Source organism: Peromyscus leucopus, chromosome 8a (genome assembly GCF_004664715.2).
Source record: "Peromyscus leucopus breed LL Stock chromosome 8a, UCI_PerLeu_2.1, whole genome shotgun sequence".
Lineage (NCBI taxonomy): Eukaryota > Metazoa > Chordata > Mammalia > Rodentia > Cricetidae > Peromyscus > Peromyscus leucopus.
The window spans coordinates 58,118,791-58,142,186 of NC_051085.1; the positions used below are offsets into that span (position 1 = coordinate 58,118,791).

The window sequence follows — 23,396 nt, forward strand, 5'->3', positions numbered from 1 at the left end:
AATAAAGCAAAATTGTAAGATATACACCCACACAAAATTTCTTAGGATTAATAGTTTTCAGATACCCGAAGGTAAGAATGATTTAAACTTTTATCCTCTATCGAAATAGACAATCATGTGGGGCCTTCGCTGTTATTAACAAGCAGGTAAATAAACTTACATTCTGTTTGTTCCAAAATTTCAGTTTAAAATACTATTTTAAATTCTCTAGTTCTTAGTTTCAAGGACCCACAGTTTTTTCTAGCATATACTAGGACTCAATCCAGCCCAAGTCAAGAACTGACATGTTTATACTAAAACATCACTGGATTCCACTGCACAGCACTCATTCTTCCCATTATGTACCAATAGGTCCAAAGATTCCAGGGAAATAATCAAATTAGATGAGATAGCTCTGGGGCTTGTCTTAGAGTTCTCTTTGCAATACTAAGTCACTATTTTATAATGTGGATGGTGTGTCTGTCTATATGTCAACTACCTATTTCACTATCCATATATGTGGATCATTCTACATGCAAAATGTACAATGCAAAAAGGGTGAGAATACTGTATTTCCTATGGATAACAGAGATTACAAACCAATAACTAAAGCTAAAAACTCCAAGGATGCCATTACAATCACAAATTTGTGTTCAATTTTAGATAATCATTCAACAACTGAAATATACAGACAACATGCTATTTGCTTAAAAAGTATATAAATTATGAATAGATGACATTCATAATAAGTAGAGGTTACTAAAATAAAACCATATGTTTCAAATTCAAACTACCAGTATAAAATCTTAAAATATATGTGAAAATCAGATGCACAATTTGATGTAAAAAAACTTGTAGCAGCTTTTGATGATTCTTAATTACCAATAGACAGCTGCAGTCTTGTACCAAAAAAATCCATTTAGTACTTGAGTGTTTTTTGATGACTGAGAAAGAAAAAAAATTTTTCTATCATTTGACAAAAGCTAAGAAAGAAATATCCATTCTATAGCTAATTAAATATGTCTCTTGGGTAGAAAAAAAGAGCTAATATGTTCTTTTTATTTTCAGTTAGTGAAATTACTCTTTTAAAAATATTTTTTCTTAGCCGGGCGGTGGTGGCGCACGCCTTTAATCCCAGCACTCGGGAGGCAGAGCCAGGCGGATCTCTGTGAGTTTGAGTCCAGCCTGGGCTACCAAGTGAGTTCCAGGAAAGGCGCAAAGCTACACAGAGAAACCTTGTCTCGAAAAACCAAAAAAAAAAAATTTTTTTCCTTTCAATGAATCAAAAATAAAAAACTCTGAAACATTAAACAAAACAACAATATATTAATATATATTAGCCAACTGGCCAGTGTCAATAATTCTTAAACTGGTCTACAGAGTATTGTGAGTGTACTATGTAAGAATGCTCTACTAACATAAAGCACATATAAGTAGTCTTTGTGCACAGAAAGACATTACTATTATTTATGAATATTCCATAGTAATGTACCCTACATTTCTCATAAAACCCATGTATCATATGACTATGAAGATTAAACAGCAAAGTATGATCCAAATAGGCTGTGGAACACTCTTATATTCTGTATCACCTTTTTTTTTAGATGTGATTCTTTCCTACACTTTTAAAGATTCCATAGTCAAACTGGCATTTTAAAAAGGAAACCAGTGAAGATTAAGGGCACTAAGAATGATATATGTATGTATGCCACTTTTCACACCGTCTTTCTCCAACTTATTAAGTATCTCCTAAAACTTCTGCCTGCTAGCAGGATAGCCCATACCACTCACTCTGCCGCTTACAATTTCAGGGACGGATGACACTATTCATCCCATAAAACATGAAAAGCTCACAGAAATTTTATTAGTTTGTGATAGAGAATAAATCTTCTTTCATCCTCTTCCACTATAAACTCCTATTTTCTTCCACCCCAATACTCACTCCAAGTTATGCCCAAGACAATAGTGTATTCTTCCATAGAACCATTCTGTTTTGCACATAGCTTCCTAAATTTAAAAACATGTAAAAACATCTATGGTGTGAGCAAAAGGGTCTGCACTGCGGAAGTTACATGCGGAAAAGCATAGAACAAGAACCATTTAGGTTTACATACTTTTTCTCATTACTTTTATCTGTGTAGGAGATGCCATAAAACCCATAATAAGAGTTAGATATATTTGCCGAATACTCTATCTTCAAGGTATAATTGTGTCCTGTTAGAAGGGCTTCAGGGGCAACAATGGCGATTTGTTCATGATATGGATATTCCAGGATTTCAACTTGTTTTTCTTGACTTGAAACTGCTGACATAAATGTCACTCTTGAAATATTATGTCCTGTGCTATGGAGAATGATATTCCACGTGGCTTGAAGTGCCTGAAGTGAAATTGTCACAGAGCCCCTGAATGTCATTGAGGTTAGGTTTGGGTGTAGACTAAGTTCATAGTGCTGAGGCATAATGGCAGTGGGAAGCCTAATTTGTGCCCATGGAAACAATTTCCCATTTGTGGCAAATGGCTGAATTAGTCCTGTTGACTGGTTTTTTTTGTTGCAGCCTTCTTTGGTAAAGGTACATCTAGGCAGTAGATAAATCACCATAATCACAGAGACAGCAACCACGATGACAAAAACACAGACCACTAAGGTCCTGGCAGAGGGTACTGAACAAGTCCCATCTGGACTCTGCCTGTAGCCTGTTGCACTGTTTCGAAGGCCTGAGCTTCTGTTCATGAAGGACATGCCCAGCAGCTTTGCAGATGATTCATAATCCTCTTCGTCCTCATCCATCTCATGCTCACCAAGACCTCGCACTAGTAACCTTGAACCCCGGGGCTCATATTCCACTTCATCGGGTTCCAGAGGATGTAAACAAGGTTCTTTGGCTAAATCTACCACGTCTGGTTCTTCTTCAAACATGCTGTTCTCAATCATATTCCTTGGAAGCTGAAGTCGATCTACAAAATTAAGACATAATGATAAGACAGAGGTGGGGGAGAGCTCATAATACAATGTTTCTTGGAAACACCAAGTTTAGTGTTTTTTTAATCACTAGAGAGTTTTTTAATCACTAAGATTTATTTCCACCTTAACACTATTTGAATTAGAGGTGTGGTGGTATTGTGTTCACCAAAATATTGTGTACCCTAATAAACTTATCTGGGGTCAGAGAACACAAAAGCCACTAGATACTTAGGATAGGCAGTGGTAGCACACACCTTTAATCCTAGCATTCCAGAGGCAGAAATTCATCTGTTCAAGGAAAGAGCCAAGCATGGTGACTCACGCCTTTAATCCCAGAAAGCGAGCCTTTAATCCCAGGGAGTGATGGTAGAAAGCAGAAAGGTATATAAGGCGTGAGGACCAGAAACTAGAGGCATTTGGCTGGTTAAGCTTTTAGGTTTTGAGCAGCACAGTTCAGCTGAAAGCCATTTGGATCATGAGGACACAGAGGCTTCCCATCTGAGGAAACAAGATCAGCTGAGAAGTTGGCCAGGTAAAGTTAGCTATGGCTTGTTCTGTCTCTCTGATCTTTCAGTGTTCAACCCAATACCTGGCCTCAGGTTTGATTTTAATAAATAAGACCTTTTAAGATTCATGCTACATAGAGGCTTTATGGCATTCTTGAGCTGTTCATTAAAAACTCAAGAATGTATAAAAAAGCATACTATAGTCATCAACCAAAAAAAAAATCCTAGTAAACAGGCTAATATTAATGAAAGATGGTATAAAGCTAATTGATTTTCTGTAACAGATTTTTTCATTGTTAGTGGTCACTAAGTGCACAAAAATATTCTGATAGTGAAAAAGAATGGCTATTGTGCCTGTATAGAAGCTTACTGAGATGTATACAGATTTGAGGCCTGACTAATTTTGGTGTGTGATATTTATTTTATTTGAATTTGTTTTCTTTTAATAATGAAAGTATAATTATAATTTTTTAAAAAAACAGCTGTGGTTTTATAATACTTTCTTTATACGGTCCTACCCAACACCCTGGGTTCCAGGCTTGAATTTAGAGGATGTCACTCTGGTCATCTTTGCCTGTGTCTGTCCCTAAGTGGGGTCAAAAGGACTGCAGTCAATGCCTTTCTTCTGGGGTCTGGACACTTGTAGCTCAGATTTTTTTTTTTTGGCCAAATACTGCAAACCTAGTTATAAGGCCTATGAGGGTCTCCTTTCTACATTCCATTCTCCCTTGGGCAAATTACAAATGGCTTTACCTGCTTCTAGGCTTAAAAAGGTGGCTCATCAAGAGAATGGGTTATTGTTTCCCTCAGGTAAAGGATGTTTCTGCACCATAGTAAACTGAAAGAAGATTACTTTTGAAATTTTGGTAAGCAAGAAATAGTAACATGCACAAAAAAAATTAGAAAACAGATCAAACTATAGTTCAAACACCTGTTTTTTTCACCCTTCTGTAACTTTCACAAGTACATTTCCCATCCTTAAAAACAGAACAAACACCATGAGTGCCAGCATATCTTGAAGCGGTGGGAGCTTTTCTAAGCTACATTTACCCCATTTGCCAAGAATCACTGAGAAGAAAGGTCTCAAGAAGCAAAGATTATCTATCAATAACTTAGATTTGGGACATTCAATATTTTGTATTTTAAAAAAATCACATCTTGTAAGGGATTTCAAGATTTTAACAAACTGAAATCATCTTTAACTTGTTCTCACAAGGCACTTTACAGTTACCATTTCTAATCTTCACAACAGTTCTATAAAGTAGCAAAAATTAAGACATGAAAAAAAAACAAACAGAAGTGGATTTTAATTTAATTTCAAAGTCATATAGATATTTACTTGTATAATTGATATTTAAGCCCACATTCTAAAAAAAATTATTTCAAATTTTAATCTCAATATACTTAATCTTCTGACCCATGTTAGTTTAGTGAAATGGAAGAGCTTTTAACAATTTGGTACATCATCAGTAGAACAAAACTGACATTTTAACTACTTAATATGCAGAAAAAGATAGTGCTCAATAAAAAGAACACAATAGTAACTCATAACTCACAAAATAAAAGAACTGCTAATATTAGGGTAAATTTACAATTGTGCTACTCAAAGTGCAGAATGAAGACCACAGTACCCATATTAAATTGCAGCTTCTTAAAAAGGCAGACTCCTTCCCTCCTAGGTATGAATTTCAGGAAATTACCCAGTGACTTTCATGCATGTAAATTTCAGAAGCATTGATCAGATCATTCAAATACCAGTCCTACTAGTCCTGGGTGTGCTCAGGACGTAGCAGTCTGTTTTACACATCTGAGAACAGGCCAGATTATTATACTGCATTCTCTTCCCCACAAGCCTTTTTTCCTTAGTTCCTTCTGCCTGGATGTCATGATTTCCTCTTTCTACCTTCATTCACTTTGGTACACAACTGTTATTGTATAACTAAACTCACTAGAACATTCATCAAGAAAACTCACTCTTTTTTCTTTTTAGGAGTAAGCTGTCATTCATACTTTTGTGCACTTCTGACTTTGGAAACACAGAAACTCGAGTAAGACAGTCAACCATTTTCTACTTCTCCACTCTGAAAAATTATGCTACCTTAAAAAGATTTCTTTGAATAAAACTTCTACCTATTTATAGGTGTGGATTTAGCAAAGTAGCCACCTACCCACCTCCTGTGAATGGTGTGTGTAGAGAACAGGGGTTACAGTATCCTGTCTCTTAGAATTTGGTGTTCTAAGCTTCCAATAGTGCCCCATATTGCCTTGTGATGACTGGTGTCAATGGATATTGGTTTGGGGGTTGTATTAGTTACTTTTCTGTTGTGATAAATGTCAAAAACAAAATCTACTTAAGGAAGAAAAGATTTTTGTTTTTGTTTTTGTTTTTTTAGCTTAGGATCCAGAGAGTTAATAGTCCACTTTAGCAGGTAATGTATGCCATGCCTGCAGGAACAGGAAGCTGGCTGACCACATTTCCATCCACACTCAGGAAGGAGAGGAGAGAGAGAAGAGACAGAGAGAGAGAAGGGAGAGAGGAGCAGAAAGTGGGGTGAGGCTATAAACTCTCAAAGCATGCGCCAGTGATATATTTCCTCCGGCAAGTCTCAACCTCTTCAAGGTTCCATAACCACTCAGAGAGTACCACCCAGTGGGGACTAAGTGTTCAAATGAGCCCATGGGGATCATTTCTCATCCAAAACACCACAAGTGTTCATTCTATTCATGCAGTTTCACATTGAAATATTGTTAAAATTTGTCTGTAAGCCCTTAATAAGATCTTAACCTTTCTGATGTGATTAAGCTCCTGAGATGAAATTATGCTCCTTAAGCATCTCACCCCAAGCCAGATGCAGACAACCATGAGCACTGTTTACTCAGTAAATGTTTAACTTAACTATCATTGGGTAGAGAATCAGCTCAATATTAGAGCATTCCCATTCATCAACTAGGATCCATCAGCACTTTTTGAGTCTGACTGTTTTCTTAGAGTTTCTGTAGGCCAATCCTATGGAGGCATTTTCTTGATTAAGAGCCCTTGTTCCCAGCCAGGGGTTGGAGTAGTGAAGGCAGAGGCAGGTGGTTCTCTAAGTTCAAGGCCAGCCTGGTCTACAGAGGGAGTTCTAGGACAGCCAGGGCTACATACAGAGAAACACAGTTTCTTTCCTTTATTTATTTATTTGTTTGTTTGTTTATCTATTTATTTATTCTTTAAAAAAATTCTTCCCAGATGACCATACCTTGTGTCAAGTTGGCATAAAAATTATCCAACACAACTGCTCAGCAATGACCTGTTTAAAGCCAAGGAATATTTAACAGTTGAGCATTTAATATGGCCTGTCCTCATCAAATCTGAGAATTGGCCAGTCAATAATCTGTCAAAATGCAGATAACTTATTTTTGTTATTAAACACCTCATCAGATTAATATTTACATAGAACTTTACTCTTCTAGTAGTAAAACAAACCAAACAATCTGCCATATTTTACTAAGTATTACAAGCACACAGTTCTGTATACAATTCTTTCCGTTTAATTATCAACCTGGGGAAACCCATTGTTATTACAAGCCAATCAAAGACAGCACTTTCAATCTGTTTTTTTTTTTATGTTGTCTTGATTCTTAAGTCAATACACTTTAATTTTAGCATAATTATAAGGTTACTCTATACTGTAATTAGACTTATTCCTTCTAAGAAACAGTATAATATTATAATGTAATATATAATATACATTATATATACACTATAATATATATCATTTTCCCCTTCCCTTTCCAAAAATAAAAAAACAAACAAAAAGAAAGTAAAGTTTCACATGTATATATATATAAACAGTAAAGGTGTAATTTAACTGGAGTACAAATGTGTTTTCTGGCTTAGCATGCATAAGTAGCTTGATATGCAATAATTCATATTATAAAGCTTTCACATTTGAAAAATAAAACAAGCAAACAACTAGTAGCATATTTTCTTGATGTATTGGCTGTGAGCCTGGCCTGAAAAGGCTGAACCATCCCTCCAGCCCAGAAGCAGTGTTTTCTGAAGCTTTCTAAAGCTACACATAGATGCTGTCTGTAACCCAACAAATCCCTAGTTGAAATTTAATTTCTAAATAACATGGATCCATGTGGCTGTAATCTAAGAAAACTGAAGATATTTCTATCCCTCTGATGCTGTGCCTAGACTCAACGTTTATGGACCAGATCTAAACTGCAAACTGTTTATTATCCATCTGTGACAGGACAGTCATAGAGAATTAGCTTTTAAAACCTTTCATTATAATCTGACAGAGTAATTTCATGTCTGTTGAATTCAATGCTATTTAAAATGAGACTTATTTTTGCATATCTTTTAAAATTTTTATAATAATTCTTTTTTATATAATCAGCAATGGATTAAATGTTTCAACAAAAATCTAAATAAAAAACAAGACACCCTAGTTGTTCGGGTCAGATAATCTGAAAGCAATGGGTCTGGGCCATGGTAGTCCAGAGGAAGAAGTTCTAGACTATGATGGGGTGGGGGAGGGCAATCACATGACAGGTAGGAAGCACACAATGATGCTCCTTTGGGTTGGATGAACCAGTGGGGTAGCAACACAGAGGGAAATCTGCATCTATCAAGTCCTACAGATATACTGCAGCTGGGAAAACTGAAAGAAGGAAAATCAGACCCTGAGATTGAGAATATAGATTTTCTGTCTGTCTCTCTGTAGTTTCTTCATCTCTCTCCCTAACCCTTTGTGTCACCCCCCCCAACTCATGAGAGAAAGCAATGGCAATAAGGTAAGCACAGCATATGAACTATGATATATTTAACATGCTTGCCAGCTGGTTAAAACTATTTAGTTAACAGCATTATATAGAGATTATAGTTTCATGTTCAGATGAATGCTTAAATTTTAGCTCTTTTATTGACTACTACAGCAGAAACAGGTTACTTTTCCTAGTCTCAGTCTCCTTGCCTACAATGTAGACACCATGATTTTATAAGACTGCTATAAGGACTGTGGTAGTGAGTTTTGTGCTCAAAGGAAGGATGGAGACAGATGATTAAGAATACTAAATTGTAATTTAAACCACATAGTGGCTGAAATCATTCAAAGGGAGACAAGAGTCACACAGTATCAGTTTCTAAAAGTGGACAGAGGAAAAAAGGCAGCACAGGAGATTAAGAAAGAAGAGATGAGCAAGCAAGAAATTATGCCTGGAACCAACTGTAAGGTTTCATAAGGAAAGGGACTGACAGTTAATGTATTAGAAAGGTCAAGTAAAAACAGGACTAGAAATCTCCCACTCCCTGCATCTGGCAACTAAAAAACCAGGGACTTTTAAGATGTGCTTCCAGTGGAAAGATGGGAATGCAAGTGCTATTCCAGTTTCCCAAGGAAGCAAGGCACAACTGAGGGAAAGGGCTGCACACTGTTCTTTCAAGGTACACGGCTGTTTGTAAGGAAAAACGCAGGATCAGTGTTATATGTATGTGTGTATATGTGTATGTATGTATGCATGTATATGTGTGTGTATATGTGTGTACATATATATAGTTTCAATAGAAAGTTAAATCCTTTTGTTTTTGTTAGTCTACATTTAAGGTGGAAGCAACTTAAGCATGCATTGCTATGGGGAAGGAAAAATAAAGAAAGATAAAATGTGGGTGTGGAGGTAGAGCTGAGGGAAAACACAAGGACATTATCTCAGAGTGATTGAGAGAGGTCACAAGAACTCCAAGGAGGATGATCATGACTAAACGACTTTTCCTCTGGGCCTGAGAACTGAAGGTAAAAACTGAGAAGAGTCACATCCCCAAAAAGAGATCCAGACAGCCTCTGTGAACTCTGTGACAGGAGAAACAAGTCCATATGCCCAACACAACAGGCGAGAATAGAGAAAGCAAAGACACTTGGAGAGAATGATAAAAGAGGATCAAGGAGTGCTGCCGCAGAGCAGGGCACTGTGGAGACATTTACACAGCCCAGTGCTTACCAGCCCCGGCTTAGAGAGAAAGACTGTGTATTTTATCACAATTAAAATAGAAAAGTAGACAAAAATTAAAACATAACAGAAACAAATCATGACTCTAGAGCTTCATAAGCAAGGAGGATGTGGTAAGAGGCCAGGGGAAGAATACAGGGGCTGCTAGCAAGAGAGTGATTAACTGAGATGCAATTTGGAGGACAGGACAAAAGGCAAACCATTACAACATAGCAAGAGACTTGGATTAAAAGAAGCAAACTTTCCACAGATACAATCCCTTTACATAGTCATCCCATTTTCTGAGAAAATGAAGTAGTATGTATTTTTAAATTAACAAGCCAAAATCCCCTCCAAAGCCTAATCTAAACAAATTTTCTTGAGCAGAAACAAGGCTTGCTTTATTCAAATGAGGCTGTAATACTTAATAAGCATTGCTCTGCTTCTGAGAAACCCCCACTGAGGTGGTATTGTGTTCTCCGAAACATTGTACACCCTAATAAATTTATCTGGGGTCAGAGACAGAACAGCCACAATATTAAACATAGAGGATAGGCAGTGGTAGCACACGCCTTTAATCCTAGCATTCCAAAGGCTGAAATCCATGTGTTCAAGGATACAGCCAAGCATGGTTACTCACACCTTTAATCCCAGAAAGCGAGCCTTTAATCCCAGGGAGTGAGGCAGAAAGCAGAAATATATATAAGGCGTGAGGACCAGAAACTAGAGGCATTTGGCTGGTTAAACATTTGGCTGGCTAAGCTTTCAGGCTTTCTAGCAGCACAGTTCAGCTGAGAGCCATTCGGATATGAGGACACAGAGGCCTCCAGTCTAAGGAAACAAGACCAGCTGAGAAGTTGGCCAGGTAAGGTTAGCTGTGGCTTGTTTTGTCTCTCTGGTCTTCCAGTGTTCACTCCAATAACTGGCCTCAGGTTTGATTTAATTAATAAGACTTTTTAAGATTCCTGCTACACCCCACCATGACCTACTGATATACAGCCAAATGTACATGTGCATGGAAAAGCATTTATAAAATATATTCTAGACTATCTCCAGCTGTAAACTTCATTAAAGTTCCTTTAACTCAGTGTGTTTCTTTTGTGAACAAGTGAGTATATGGCTGGAGATATGAAGCAAGACAATCGTGGAGAAATGATTCAGCCCTGAAGGAATTAAGATTTACTTTTCCCAGCTGAGTGCAGTGGCATACACCTCTTGGTTCTGCTACTTCTAAGGCTGAGGAAGGAAGATCTCCCCAGGAGTAGAAAGTCAGCATAGTAAACACAGCAAGACACTATGGAAGGAAGGGAGAAAAAAAGAAGGGAGGAGAGAGGAAGGGAAATAAGATATGCTTTTTTTCTTATAAGCTACCACTATAGTTAAAGTTCATTTCAACACATTAAAATTGCTGTCCCAATCAGACAAAACTGTTGTTGGCACTAAACTGTTCTTCCTCTTGTAATCTATTATTCATCTGCACAAATGATACAAGTGTTTTCACATACTGGACAACAGACAAATCAAATGTGACCTCTAAGGAAAAAAAAGAGACGTGTAGTGATGTAAACTGAGGATGGGTAATTATGCTGATCCATTTCTGACTCAGAGTTAGACCATTATTGCCTCCAGGCCAGACTGTTGATAACCACAACAATCCCCTACTAAAAGTGTTTCAGAGCATGGTGACATTGAAACACTGCTTGGCTGCCCACCAAAAACCCCACTACCATAAAAAGCAGCTCCCTAAAAATGCCTCTAGACAGCTTCTCGTTGCTATTTTCCACTGTAGTTGCACTACAGTATATCTAATCAACTCTACTTCTTCATTTTCCTTTCTTAGTGAATTCTTTATCTATCTAAATCACAAGATTGTGACCTTTGTTCCACACAGTAATGAGCCCCAAATAACTCTGGTTCTCTGCCTTAGGACAATTTTCCAATAGTAGAATGACAAGCTGGAGTCCAAGTGGAACAGGACTGGCAGACAGAGACTGAGACAAGGGAGAAACAGAGCTGAGTACCAGGGACCACATAGTCTTGTACAGGATTTCCTGAGAGCCCTTTGTCAAATACAGCACATACCCTCATAAAAGAGGGGGACAATATCCCTGAAAGGAAACAGAAGCACCAGAGGTCAAGCAATATAGAGAAATGCCAACGTACAAGCCAGTCACAGCAAAGAGAACTCATGTGACATCAACTTGAAACACTAGGGTGTAGAAATCACACCCTCAAGTAAGTTCTACTGTATACCTACACTAAAAAAGTCTAAGACCAAGCGCTAAGGAAACCCACAAGAGAAAAAGAATTTGAGTCTTGCTAAATTAGCAAGACCTGAGAATCGCCCTAAGATAAAACTAAGCCTATAAGCAAGTGATCAGCCAGTAACTCAGTTGCCTTTAAAATTACACCCCATGGAAAAATATGAACAAAACAAACACAAAACCTCTACAACATGTCTTCAGTACTGTCCAAAATGTAATAAGAAAATCACTAGTCATTTAATGACACAAGAAAATGCGACTCATAAGAAAACAAAAGTTAGCTGCTGCAATTAACTTTAGAACAGCTGCTGTAAAAGAATAAAGGAAACTGGCTTTAAAAAGTAAAACAGAGGACTATGAGAACAGACAGGAATTTCACCAAAAAACTGAAACTAAATATAAGGGACCAGAGGCTGAGGAGATGGCTCAATGGGTAAGAATAACTGCTGCAAAACCATGAAGACCTGGGTTTAAATCTCCAGCACTAAAGTAAAAAATGTGGGCATGATCCTGTATTCCTGTAAACCCAGCACTGGGCAGAGAAGACAGGCTGAACCCACGAGCTTGCTGGCCTGTTAGCCTAGCAAAAACTGTGAGCATCAGGTTCAGTGAAAGATCCTGTCTGAAACGAACAAGGCAGGAAGCCACAGAAGACACCCAGCATCTTCCAATGGCCTCTGCACATGCACATATGAACACACCCTGTGAATAGGAATGGCCCCCATAGACTCATGTGTTTGAATGCTTGGCCCATAGGGAGTGGCACTGTTAGGAGATGTGGCCTTGTTGGAGTAGGTGTGGCTTTGCTGGAGGAAGTGTGTCACTAATGGGTGAGCTTTGAAATCTCAGAAGCTCAAGCCACACTCAGTGTGTCTGTCATTTCCTGTTGCCTGTGGATCCAGATGTAGAACTCCCAACTAACTCTCCAGCACCATGTCTGCCTGCATACTGCCATGTGTTCTGTCATGACAATAATGGACTAAACCTCTGAATTGTAAGCCAGCCCCAATTAAATGTATTTCTTTATAAGAATTGCTGTGGTCATGGTGTCTCTTCACAGCAATAAAAACCCTAACTGAAACACACCCCCTTTCCTCGAACACACACACACACACAAACACACACACACACACACACACACACACACACACACACGGGAAAAACAATTAGGTAACTGCAGTACTGACATGTTCAATAATTAAAATGAAAAAAAAAAAACCAATGAATGGACTTAACAGCAGCTGGAAATAGCAGGGAAAAAAAAGCCATATGAATTTGACAGGCCATTAAAAATTACCAATTTAAGGAACAAAGGGATAAAATATTGAAGAAAAATGAATACTCCATCGGGTATTTTATGGGTTAATATAAAATATTGCAACATAAGTTAACAAGAGCCCCAGAAGACTCATGTGAAAATGAGACAGAAAGAATTATTTGAATAATAGTTAAAATTTCCTAAGTTTAATAACAAAAATGTTAAGAGTATCCACAAGAAGAATAATTTTTTTAAAAAATGTACTAGATACACCATGACCAAACTGCCTAAACAAAAAGAAGCAAAAACTCTTTAAAGAAGCCTCAAAATAAAATATTATCTTTAAGAAAAAGCAACGCTAATGTCTTGCAATAGTTGAGCCAGCAAATAATACAGCATTTTTAAGAGGCCAAGAGTAAAACCATGACATAAACTTTGCATCCTATCCCCCAAAACAGTATCATTCAGAAACAAGGATAGTATGTTGGTACTTTCAACATAGATGAAAGCTGACAGAATTCATCTCAAGCAATTACATACTACAAAAAATTATAGAGCAGACTTCTTAGAATGAACAAAAATATTAGATATATGGGAAGATATGTAGAAAGAGGGAAATAACAGAAATAATATGAGTGTTAAAAATAAAAATATGTTCTTTATCTAGAATCTTCTTAAAAGAATATGTTTAAAGCAAGAAATAACATTGTAGATATTTGTTTTTTTTATTTTATTTTTTTAAAGATTTTTTTTAAGGTTTATTTATTTATTATGTATACAGTGTTCTGTCTGCATGTATCCCTGCAGGCCAGAAGAGGGCACGAGATCTCATTACAGATGGTTGTGAGCCACCATGTGGTTGCTGGGAATTGAACTCAGGACCTTTGGAAGAGCAGCCAGTGCTCTTAACCGCTGAGCCATCTCTCCAGCCCCTAGATATTTGTTATTTGTAAACCACGTAAATAAAAGCTGCAGGATGGACAGTGAGTAAAGGAAGTGGGGTGAGGACACAATGGAAACAATCAAAAATTCAAACAGTAAATTATTAGACAATTTCTAGGTATTTGGGGAAATAAAATCCCCATACAATCTGTTGGTTAAAGAAACCACAAGGAATTTAGAAAGCATTTAAAACAAATAATAACATAAAATTCTAGGGTTTTTTTTTTGTTTGTTTTCTTTTGCTTTAAATGCCTGTGTTAGAAAAATGTTCAAAACTAATAACAGAACTTTTCATTCTAAGGAGCTAGAAAAACTAACAAATCAAGTACCCCAAAAGTAGAAGAAGAAATAAAGAAGAGCAGAAACCAGCGCGATACAAAACAAAAACAACAGGTCAAAGCAAAGCACGCTGCTGTGGGGAAGGCAAGCAGGTCTCTGCTTCTAACACTCCTCTTCTAAGAACTGGCCTAAAAGTCCACACATCTCAAACACTGGTGCAGCTCCAAGACCAAGTGTTCACTCCTCCAAAGTCTCATCCAATTAACTAAAGGCAAATCAGAAGTAAGTCCCAGGCTAGAGACAGCATCTGTCCTTTCAAAGCATTCTGGCAAACAGAACCAGCTAGAGATGCTGTTACTATGCCCAAGCTAAATAAAAAAAAAAAAAAAATACACCTCCTACTCCCCACTGCCCAGGAAAAAGCCCTCATCCATCTCTATATTTTAATTTTTCTACCTTTTATTTCTTTAAAAGAGATGTCTCTTACATGTTCATTTAAATTTTTTAACTGTGTAGTTCTGAATATGAAAAGGGCAAAGGGGCTCATTTGTGTAAGCATTTGCTTTAAAAGTCTTACTTCATTTCAGATAACCACAACTCTGAGGCTCCTTTTTGCAAAAATATAACCATCCTACACAGAAATTTAGGTTATGGCTATGTGTAATAGCACCATTGCTCTGAATCTCAGAGACCCATTGACCAGGCTTATATATAAGCTAACTAAATCAATCCTTGTCTCAGTTGAGCTTTTACAACTCCACAAAGCACACACCATGCACAGGGCTGGCCTGTTTGATAGAATGTGAGACAAATACGGGAATGGTGCATGACTACCACAGCACTTCTCTGCTCCCTATTCTACCTCTTAGTCTCCCCATGACATTACACCATTCCCCTTCTTCAAAATTATATCAGTCCAATGCAATTTTCATATCTCTATAGTTTTTTTCAAAATTAATAAACTATTTTTAGAATACTCCTTTTTTTCAAAATTAATACAACTATTTTAAGAATGCTACTTAAATGACTATACCATAAAATACAAGATACATAATTCTCAGGAAGAAAAGGATAGAAATACTATGGCAAAGAATTGTTACAGGCCCTGAAAATTAATAACCATGATTTCCACAGATATTACTGTCGCATAATCCACTTTCCACAGTAAACCTTCTGGTCAATCAAGAAAAAGCAACTTGAATTTTAGTAAACTTCACATTGTTATTCTAAACTAATCCTGCCAACTTGAAAGATTATCCAGCACAGGCTTACTTCCTGGTAACCACTGTACATAGAGTTTTGTTTATAATTAGACTGTGTGATGCTAATTATATCAGTAGCACTGCCAATGTTCTATGGAGGATACAAGGAGAGTCAAGAGTTATTCCAGAATCATGAATCACCTCCCTCTCCACATTGCACACCACTAACCACCTGTCAAACCTGGAGACTGGAAATTGTACAGGGAACTGGACTATATGGCCTTTAGAGTTTAGGATGGAATACTGAATCCAAAATCTGCATTGTAATTACTTTTAGAATAATGAGTGCACTTTAATACTTATGAAGCAAGATTAATAAAATTCCAAGGGCTAGTTTACTCTGTAGAACAGGAAATTTTTCTATTAAGTAAACTGTACTTAAAACATTTTGCTTCACTCATATATAAACTTTGAGGCAGAGATTCATGTCATTTCACCTTGGTAAATGTGCCTAAAAGGGGAGAAGCCTGCAACAAACATCTGAAATAAAAGTAGCATCCAACACATTAAAATTAAGTCAAAATTAATGAAGATTACCCTGATCTATCCATTAACTCTTCAAAAACTGAACTTAGATTTACTGATATTCAGGGAATGATAGAGTTCACATATGAGGAGTTATGAGGTTAACAAGCTCCTTCTAACATCTACAATGGGACCAAGTCTTAAAGAAGGCCTAGGCATACTTCAGAGACTATGAGCAGTAGCCACATTTCATCTCTACTGGACACCAGTAGATCATTGCTAAGATGTCATTTGCATCCCATTAGTAAATAAAGTCATTAAAACAAAAAAGAGTCCAGAAATCTCACTTTTTCCTTAGGACTCACAAACACCAAAACACTGATTTCTTTTAAGATCTACAATAGTGTTCATGTATGTCCTCAGTGACTATGGATTTATATTTTTGTTTCTGGGGATTTCAATGTTCACATTTCACGCTTTAACTCATCTGACCTCCTAGGCCAAACAGCTGCCTTGACATGAAAGATGCTACAATTGTTCCTAACACCCCTAGGGATTGAGTGTACCTAAAACTATGCTCATTTGCCTTTATATAACAAAAAAGGTAACTTGCAGCTAGTCTTACAACTACAATTTGTAAGAAGGCAATTTAACTTTTTTAATTCTCAAGCTTTTAAAATAACCTAAAGGGCAGCATTACAGACACCAAGTATAATTTACCAAACTGATATACCGAGTCAAATTTCTACCATTTGCAAATTATTTATTGTATTACATGAAGAGCCTATTCACAATTTCTATTTTCTATAGTTTTGTATACTTTGAGCAGAAATTAATACTTCTGTACTAGAGAGAAGCACAAAGATGAATTCCTAGCTGGTTTAATTTTGCAGCTATGAAACATGTTTTAAGCATCTATGTAGGAAAGTATTTGAGATGAAAAGAAATCTGCTAGAGAACTGCAGGACACAAAGTATTAGTAGTGCCTGGAAGCTCTGCAAAAAGAACATAAGGGATTAAAGGTAGAGGCAAGAAACATCTGCAGCATACATCAGTCCTTAGCAGTATACTGCAATCCTTAACAGAAACACAAAAGAGAAAAAAAATGAAAAAGTAATTTCTTGTAGAAAAAGGAAGAAAGTTTCCACCTGAATAAACAAGATGAAGCACTTCCATCAGCAGATCCATACACTAGATAAAATTTTAGTCAATTAGCCAACATAGCAACTATGTCTGTATATTTTAATCTGTAAGTAAAATGTTAAGGGAAGATGTTCTTTATGGCTTATATTTTTCACTAGCTTTTCAAAATTTCTCTTTAACATGATCTCAGCACAACAAACCCAGCTTGGCAAAGTTATAGCTACTGATAAGCTTATACCAGGATTCTTAAATTCATGTCTCATCAATACATATCAAGTTCTAAAATGTTTTTTCACCAAGTAAGTCCACAAGAGAAAAATATCAATTACACAGGGATATGTTGGAGAATGGTTTTACACACACACACACACACACACACACAGAGAGAGAGAGAGAGAGAGAGAGAGAGAGAGAGAGAGAGAGAGAGAGAGAGAGAGAGGAGGCCTGCAAGATGGTTACTGTGTAACAATGCTTGCTGAACAAACCTGTGGACCTATTTGATTCCCAGAACCCATGGGATTCAATGGGAAAATGGCACATCCATAACAAATGGGGGACAGAGACAGGAGAATCTACCAGAGGCTGGTGGATAAGATAGTCTGGATTGCACAGTCCAACAGAAATAGCAAGAGTCCCTGCCTCAGTGCTTCAACAAGGTGAAAAGAGATAACTGACTCCTCAAAGCTGTCCTCTGAACTCACACTTATGCTGGGATACATGCATGGCTGCATTCACACACACACATATCATACATAATGGTCACACTTTCACATAAACAAAATGGTAGTTAAGTAAACTTAAAAAAGAAATGTTTAGAGCCAGTGAGATAACTCAGTAGTAAAGGCACTTGCAACCAAGCCTGATGACCAGAGTTTGAACCTTGTGTCCCACAGGGTGGAAGGATGGAACCAAACCAATGCGTACAAGTTGTTCTCTGACCTCCACATGCAACCCCTACCCAATACACATACAATAAATAAATGTAATAAAAGTTTTAAGTGAATGTTTATAGCAGTATTCTCACAAAGCAAGAAAAGAAGGGAGAAAGGGAGTGAGGGTGGGAGGGAGGGAAAGGAGGGAGGAAGAGAGGGAAGGGGAAAAGGGAAGGAGGGGAGGGGAGGGCAAAAGACTGTACTCATCCTATTTATTCTTACTATAAATATCTGGAGCTGGGTACTTATAAAGAAAGAAAAAAGATTACTTGGCTCACAGTTTTGGATCTTGGTGAATCCAGAGAGCATGTAGCTCTGATTAGGCTCCCTTGAATATATCATTTCATGCTGGACGGCACTACAATGGCAAGAACATAGAGGAAGACAGGAAGATGGCCAGAGCAAGGGGGTGTCAGTCTCACTGTTCTGTAACAACCCTCTCTGCAGTGCTAACCCAGAATTCCAGGAAAAGTACATTATTCCCTTCTAAGGACAGTGCCCTCAATCACCTAAAAGTCTTCCAAGTTCCACCTCTTAAAAGTTCCATCACCTCCCAACAACACACTGAGAAACAATTCCCAAGAATCTGTGAACCTTTGGTGGGAATATCATAGAACACAGCTAACTGTTTAACAGCAGCAGGTGGGTATGCTCATATTTAATACGGTATTATACAGACAGATAATGTATGTTTACCTTAAATAAGGAAAGGTATTCAAAATACAGTTTAAAGGGAAAAAAAGCAGGTTACAGAATTTTAAATAAATATATATCCAATAGGATACAATGTAAATAAAAAAATATTAACTGTGGTTATTCCTGAGAGATAGAACTTGGGTATGCTGAACATTTTTATTACCCAATTTTTCTTTTATATGTAATGGAATAAACTTTCACACATGTAAAAACAATGTTTTAAATATGCTAAGATAGAAAGTTAGTGAGTTAATAAAAAAACAATATTGTTTGCTTAGAGAGAAATCAGGAAACCTGGATACCAAGATAGTATCTGCTATTTCTCTTTTGTGGGATCTCTTTTTAGGAAGTGGGATTTAATCTTTACTACTTAAATTCATACAGTCCTTGTAACTTGGTTTAATAAATGAAATGAAGCAGAAAGATTTTGGCAGAATTTTTAATGATAGGCCTTGGGAGGCTGTGTAAACCTTGCTATTCATTACTACTTTTACAGCTCTCTGAGAGGGAATCCAAGCTAGCTTCCTTGTGGGTGGGGGAACACATTAAAAGACATCCAGCCAATAGCCAGCATCCACAGCCAGATACACAAGTGAAGCTATCTTAGAAGCATCTAGTCTCAAGTCAAAGCAATAGCCAATGACTGCTTAAGAGTGACTTCAGACAGGAAGAGCTGAAGAAACACTCACCTAAACCCAATCCAAACTACTGAGCTAAAGAATCATTAGCAAATAAAATGGTTGTTGTTTTAAGTCATAAATTTTAGGAATTCTATGTAATAACATATGATCTCCTTATTCATTATATAGTATAACCATCAATTTCAGCGATCTTATTTTCTGAGGACTCAAGCTCTACCACTGAGCTACATGCCCCTGAATTATTCTTACAGAACAATTTATCCCCAAAGAGGAAACTTAAAGCACACTGTACCTATCAGTTTACAGTTCCATGGCACACCTGAGATGACAATGCACGCAGAGCCTCACTGCTACTTCAGATTCAACTCAGAAACAGGAAAAAACAGAACATTTGTCGTTAGAACAATTTGCATTCTTCATACAAAAACTCCTGTATATAGATGTAGGCTTATCATCCTAAGCCTAAGGGGTTTGATGTATATGACTTCATTATCAACAAGACTGACTGCCTTACCACCCTACAAACAATGATGATGAGCAGCAACACTTACCAAAGGCTCTCTCACATAATAACACTGGGCTGAGCAACAGAAATAACAGAGAATAGCTAAGAACTTCTCTGGAACCAGACATTCTGCCACTTCCTAAATTCACTGTCTTACCAAGCTGAGGCAATAAGATGGACTTTCTGCGTCTCTCATTAAAACTAAGAAGTTAGAACTGGGCATGTTAGTATATACCTCTAACCCCAGCACTTGGAAGGCAGAGGCAGGTAGATGTCTGAGTTTGAAGCTAGCCTGGTCTACATACAGAGTTCAGATTCTGCCACAACAACAACAAACAAATAAACAAACAAAAATCTACTGTCTCCTGTACTGAAACGTCAAGTTTGCTGTTAGAAAACTAAGTGCTGTTGTACGAAAACAAACGCTGGGATCTTAAATAAGCCTTTTAAGAGAATCCTAAGAAATTTCATGCATAAAACAATTACATTTGTTGAAGGCTATTTACTAAAAATGACAGGAATAAAACACATTTTTATAAATAATCATTTTTATTTTTGAGATTATAATTACATTATTCTCTCCTTTCTATTCTTCCCTCAAAACCTTCACATGTACCATCCCCTACTCTCTTTCAAATTCACAGCCTCGTTTTCTTTAATTGTTGATTATATAGATAAACAAATACACACACTCCAAAATATATAAATACAACCTACTCAGTCTATAAAATTTAAATTATCTACAGGAAAATGGAAGTGAAACAATTCAGTCCATGCAGGCCAAACATAGTGATTCTGAAAGCAACCACTTTCTCAGAGTCACAGGAAATGGTTAAGCAACCTCAGAGCAGTCATTTGTTTTTGTTTTACAAATATTTTTTTCCAAATAATTATTTTCAAATAATAAGATATCTTAGAATAAATGGAAGCAAGTCCATTCTGATATTATAAGTTACTTCTGCTTGAGATATTCTTACTCCTTTTTTAAAAAGTAATGGGAACTCACATTTTAATGAATTTTCATACTTTTATACTAAAATAAATTCTTAAAATCTAATCAAAGATAATCACAGTGTCTCAGTAATTTCTAGAATGTATGGAAGTTGCTTGAAATGCACTTCCTGTTTACTCAGATAATATCATATCCTTCTGGGGTCTTTGATGTATTTGAAGACTAGATAGTTATAATTTTCATTGGTTATGATAAAAGATAAATTAGATATGAAACTTTAGACTCACAAATATAAGATAGATGATAGAATATTTTCTTTAATTTTGTCAAATACAAATAGACTAGATATTATAACTGTAATTCTTGCTTGATAACTGTTCTTTATATGTAATTTTACTATGTTAAAGTTAAAACCTTCCTTTTTGATTAAACGGAAAAGGGGAAGTGCTGTGGGATATCTTTGTGTAAGCTGTGAATATGTGTTACCCCAATTGGCTAATAATTAAAGCTGCATTGGCCTATGGCAGAGCAGGATGGAGCCAGGCGGAAAAATCCAAGAGAGACAGTGAGAGGAGAAAGAAGAGTTCAGGGAGACACCAAGTCATCATCCAAGGAGAACTATGTAATGGGATATAGGCAAAGCCACAGAACACATAGAGATACATAGATTAATAGCTATGGATTAATTTAAGATGAAAGAGCTAGCTAGCAAGAATTCTTAGCCATAGGTCATACAGTTTGTAATTAATATTAAGCCTCTGAGTGATTATTTTATAAGCAGCTGCAGGACTATGGGTGAGAGAGATCTGTTCCAACCAGAGGCTAGGCAGGACACAGGAAATCTTTCAACTACATAAGAGTCAAACTTACAAGTAAAAACTAAGCAACAAAGTTCAATACCAATCTCAGATAGACAAACTAGACCTGATTGGGGGGGGGGGGTGTTCATATCTCTAGAGAACACATCCTATCATAGTTGATGTTTTTGAGAAAAAACTACTTATTATTTCTTTTTCTCCAGTACTACTTGTTGATTTCTGAAACAGTAAAATAAGTATCTGGGTGAGATACTATAAGCTAATGTTTTCTAAGTGATAAAACTCCACAAAATTCTTAAATGTCTTTATAAAAATCTTTTAAATATATATTACTATTTTCCATTTCTTTTCCTTTCTGTCATACGCTTCATTCCAATTAACAACTTAAAGCTTATAGCAAATCATTTTGCACTGATTTTGCTGTTTAAGTATTCTTTAGGGTGGATTTCACTCTTGGCTCAGGCTGGCCTTAAATTCACTATGTACTCGTGGCTGGCCTCAACCTCCCAGTAATGCTCTTGGCTTTGACCTTGGCAAAGATTACTAGTACTGAAAACACTGGTATGGACCACATGCCTAGCATAGTTTTTTTTTTTTTTTTTTTTTAAGTTTTAGTTCAGATTTTTTTTTTCATAGCACTAAATTACTGTAGCTGTATTTTTTCAGGGGATTTATAATTTGGTTATGATTTAGGGTATCAGGTAATAAGCATTTCTTATACTTAAACTATGTAAGTGACAGTCTATGCAATCTCGTAGTTATAATACTATTTAAAATAAGAAGGCTGGATTAAAATACATTGAAATATACATTTATTACTACTTATTACATTAGAGTCATCTATAAGACTTATGATTTTAAATACAGAGGAAATTCCTGTCACCAGGAATTTTTTTATCTTTCCAGGTTCAGGCACAATTCCTGGGTTTGTTTCTACTACCATACCAAAACCAAAAATAAAACAATACAACAACAACAACAAAACAAAAACAAAAAACCAAACTCTACACATTACAAAAGTTAAAATGAAGATTTCAACAAACAATTAAATTAGGTGAGTATCATTACTGTGTGGCTAATTTAGGTGAAGTGACCAAGGATCAAATACTGGTATCACATAAACCAAGTCACAATAATCTCAATAATTGTATCTCTTCCTCAATTCTATATATAGAATACTTCAACAAAACACAGAGACAGTAAAATTAATATATAATAATCATGAAGAAAAACAGACTCAATCCTGAAGAAATAATTCTGGGCTCAAAAGAATCAAATCAGTCCTTAAAAGTAGAGGTACGAGGAAGAGATTATAGTAAAGTAATATAAAAAGGGCATGGCTTGCCTTTTGCAGCTTTGAAGATGAAAAGGGGAGCAGGAGCAAAGAAATGTAAGTGGCCTTCAGGAGCTGGGAGACTGAAAGCCCATGGCTCCTCCCAAAAGCCGCAGAAAACATTACTGCACTAGCAATACCTGGGTAAGACATGTGGTGGATCTTATTTATAGAATTATAGGAGAGTAAGTTTGTATTTTATTCTCTAATCTGTGATCATTTGTTATGGTGGCAATAGAAAATTAGTAAACTGCTATACACAGCATATCCACATTTGCAGCTGGTCAGCTCCCCGCTTGTATCCAGGGCAGTAGGTGGGAGCATACCCAAAGTCAGAAGTGACATTTCCAGTCATACGTGCTTGGTATAGTTATTAAGTAATTCAACTAGCTTACGAAACATGAAGAAATCCATTCTGACAAGTTGGGTGAAATCTTTGGAAAAGTTCAATAAAGGGAAGGTCCTAAAACTATTCTTGAATTAGGT

At 36.6% G+C, this 23,396-nt stretch overlaps 1 protein-coding gene across 2 annotated transcripts in view; it reads right to left on the minus strand.

Annotated features, from left to right (window-relative positions):
• The window catches only part of LOC114691312 (leucyl and cystinyl aminopeptidase), a 96,959-nt gene that overhangs the window by 52,528 nt on the left and 21,035 nt on the right, over positions 1 to 23,396 (minus strand). For both annotated transcript variants that reach the window (XM_028866566.2, XM_028866565.2), the window contains exon 2: positions 2,094 to 2,934. In XM_028866566.2, the coding sequence (XP_028722399.1) occupies positions 2,094 to 2,911 (818 nt within the window). In that variant the 5' untranslated portion in view covers positions 2,912 to 2,934. The remainder of the gene's footprint in view (positions 1 to 2,093; positions 2,935 to 23,396) is intronic.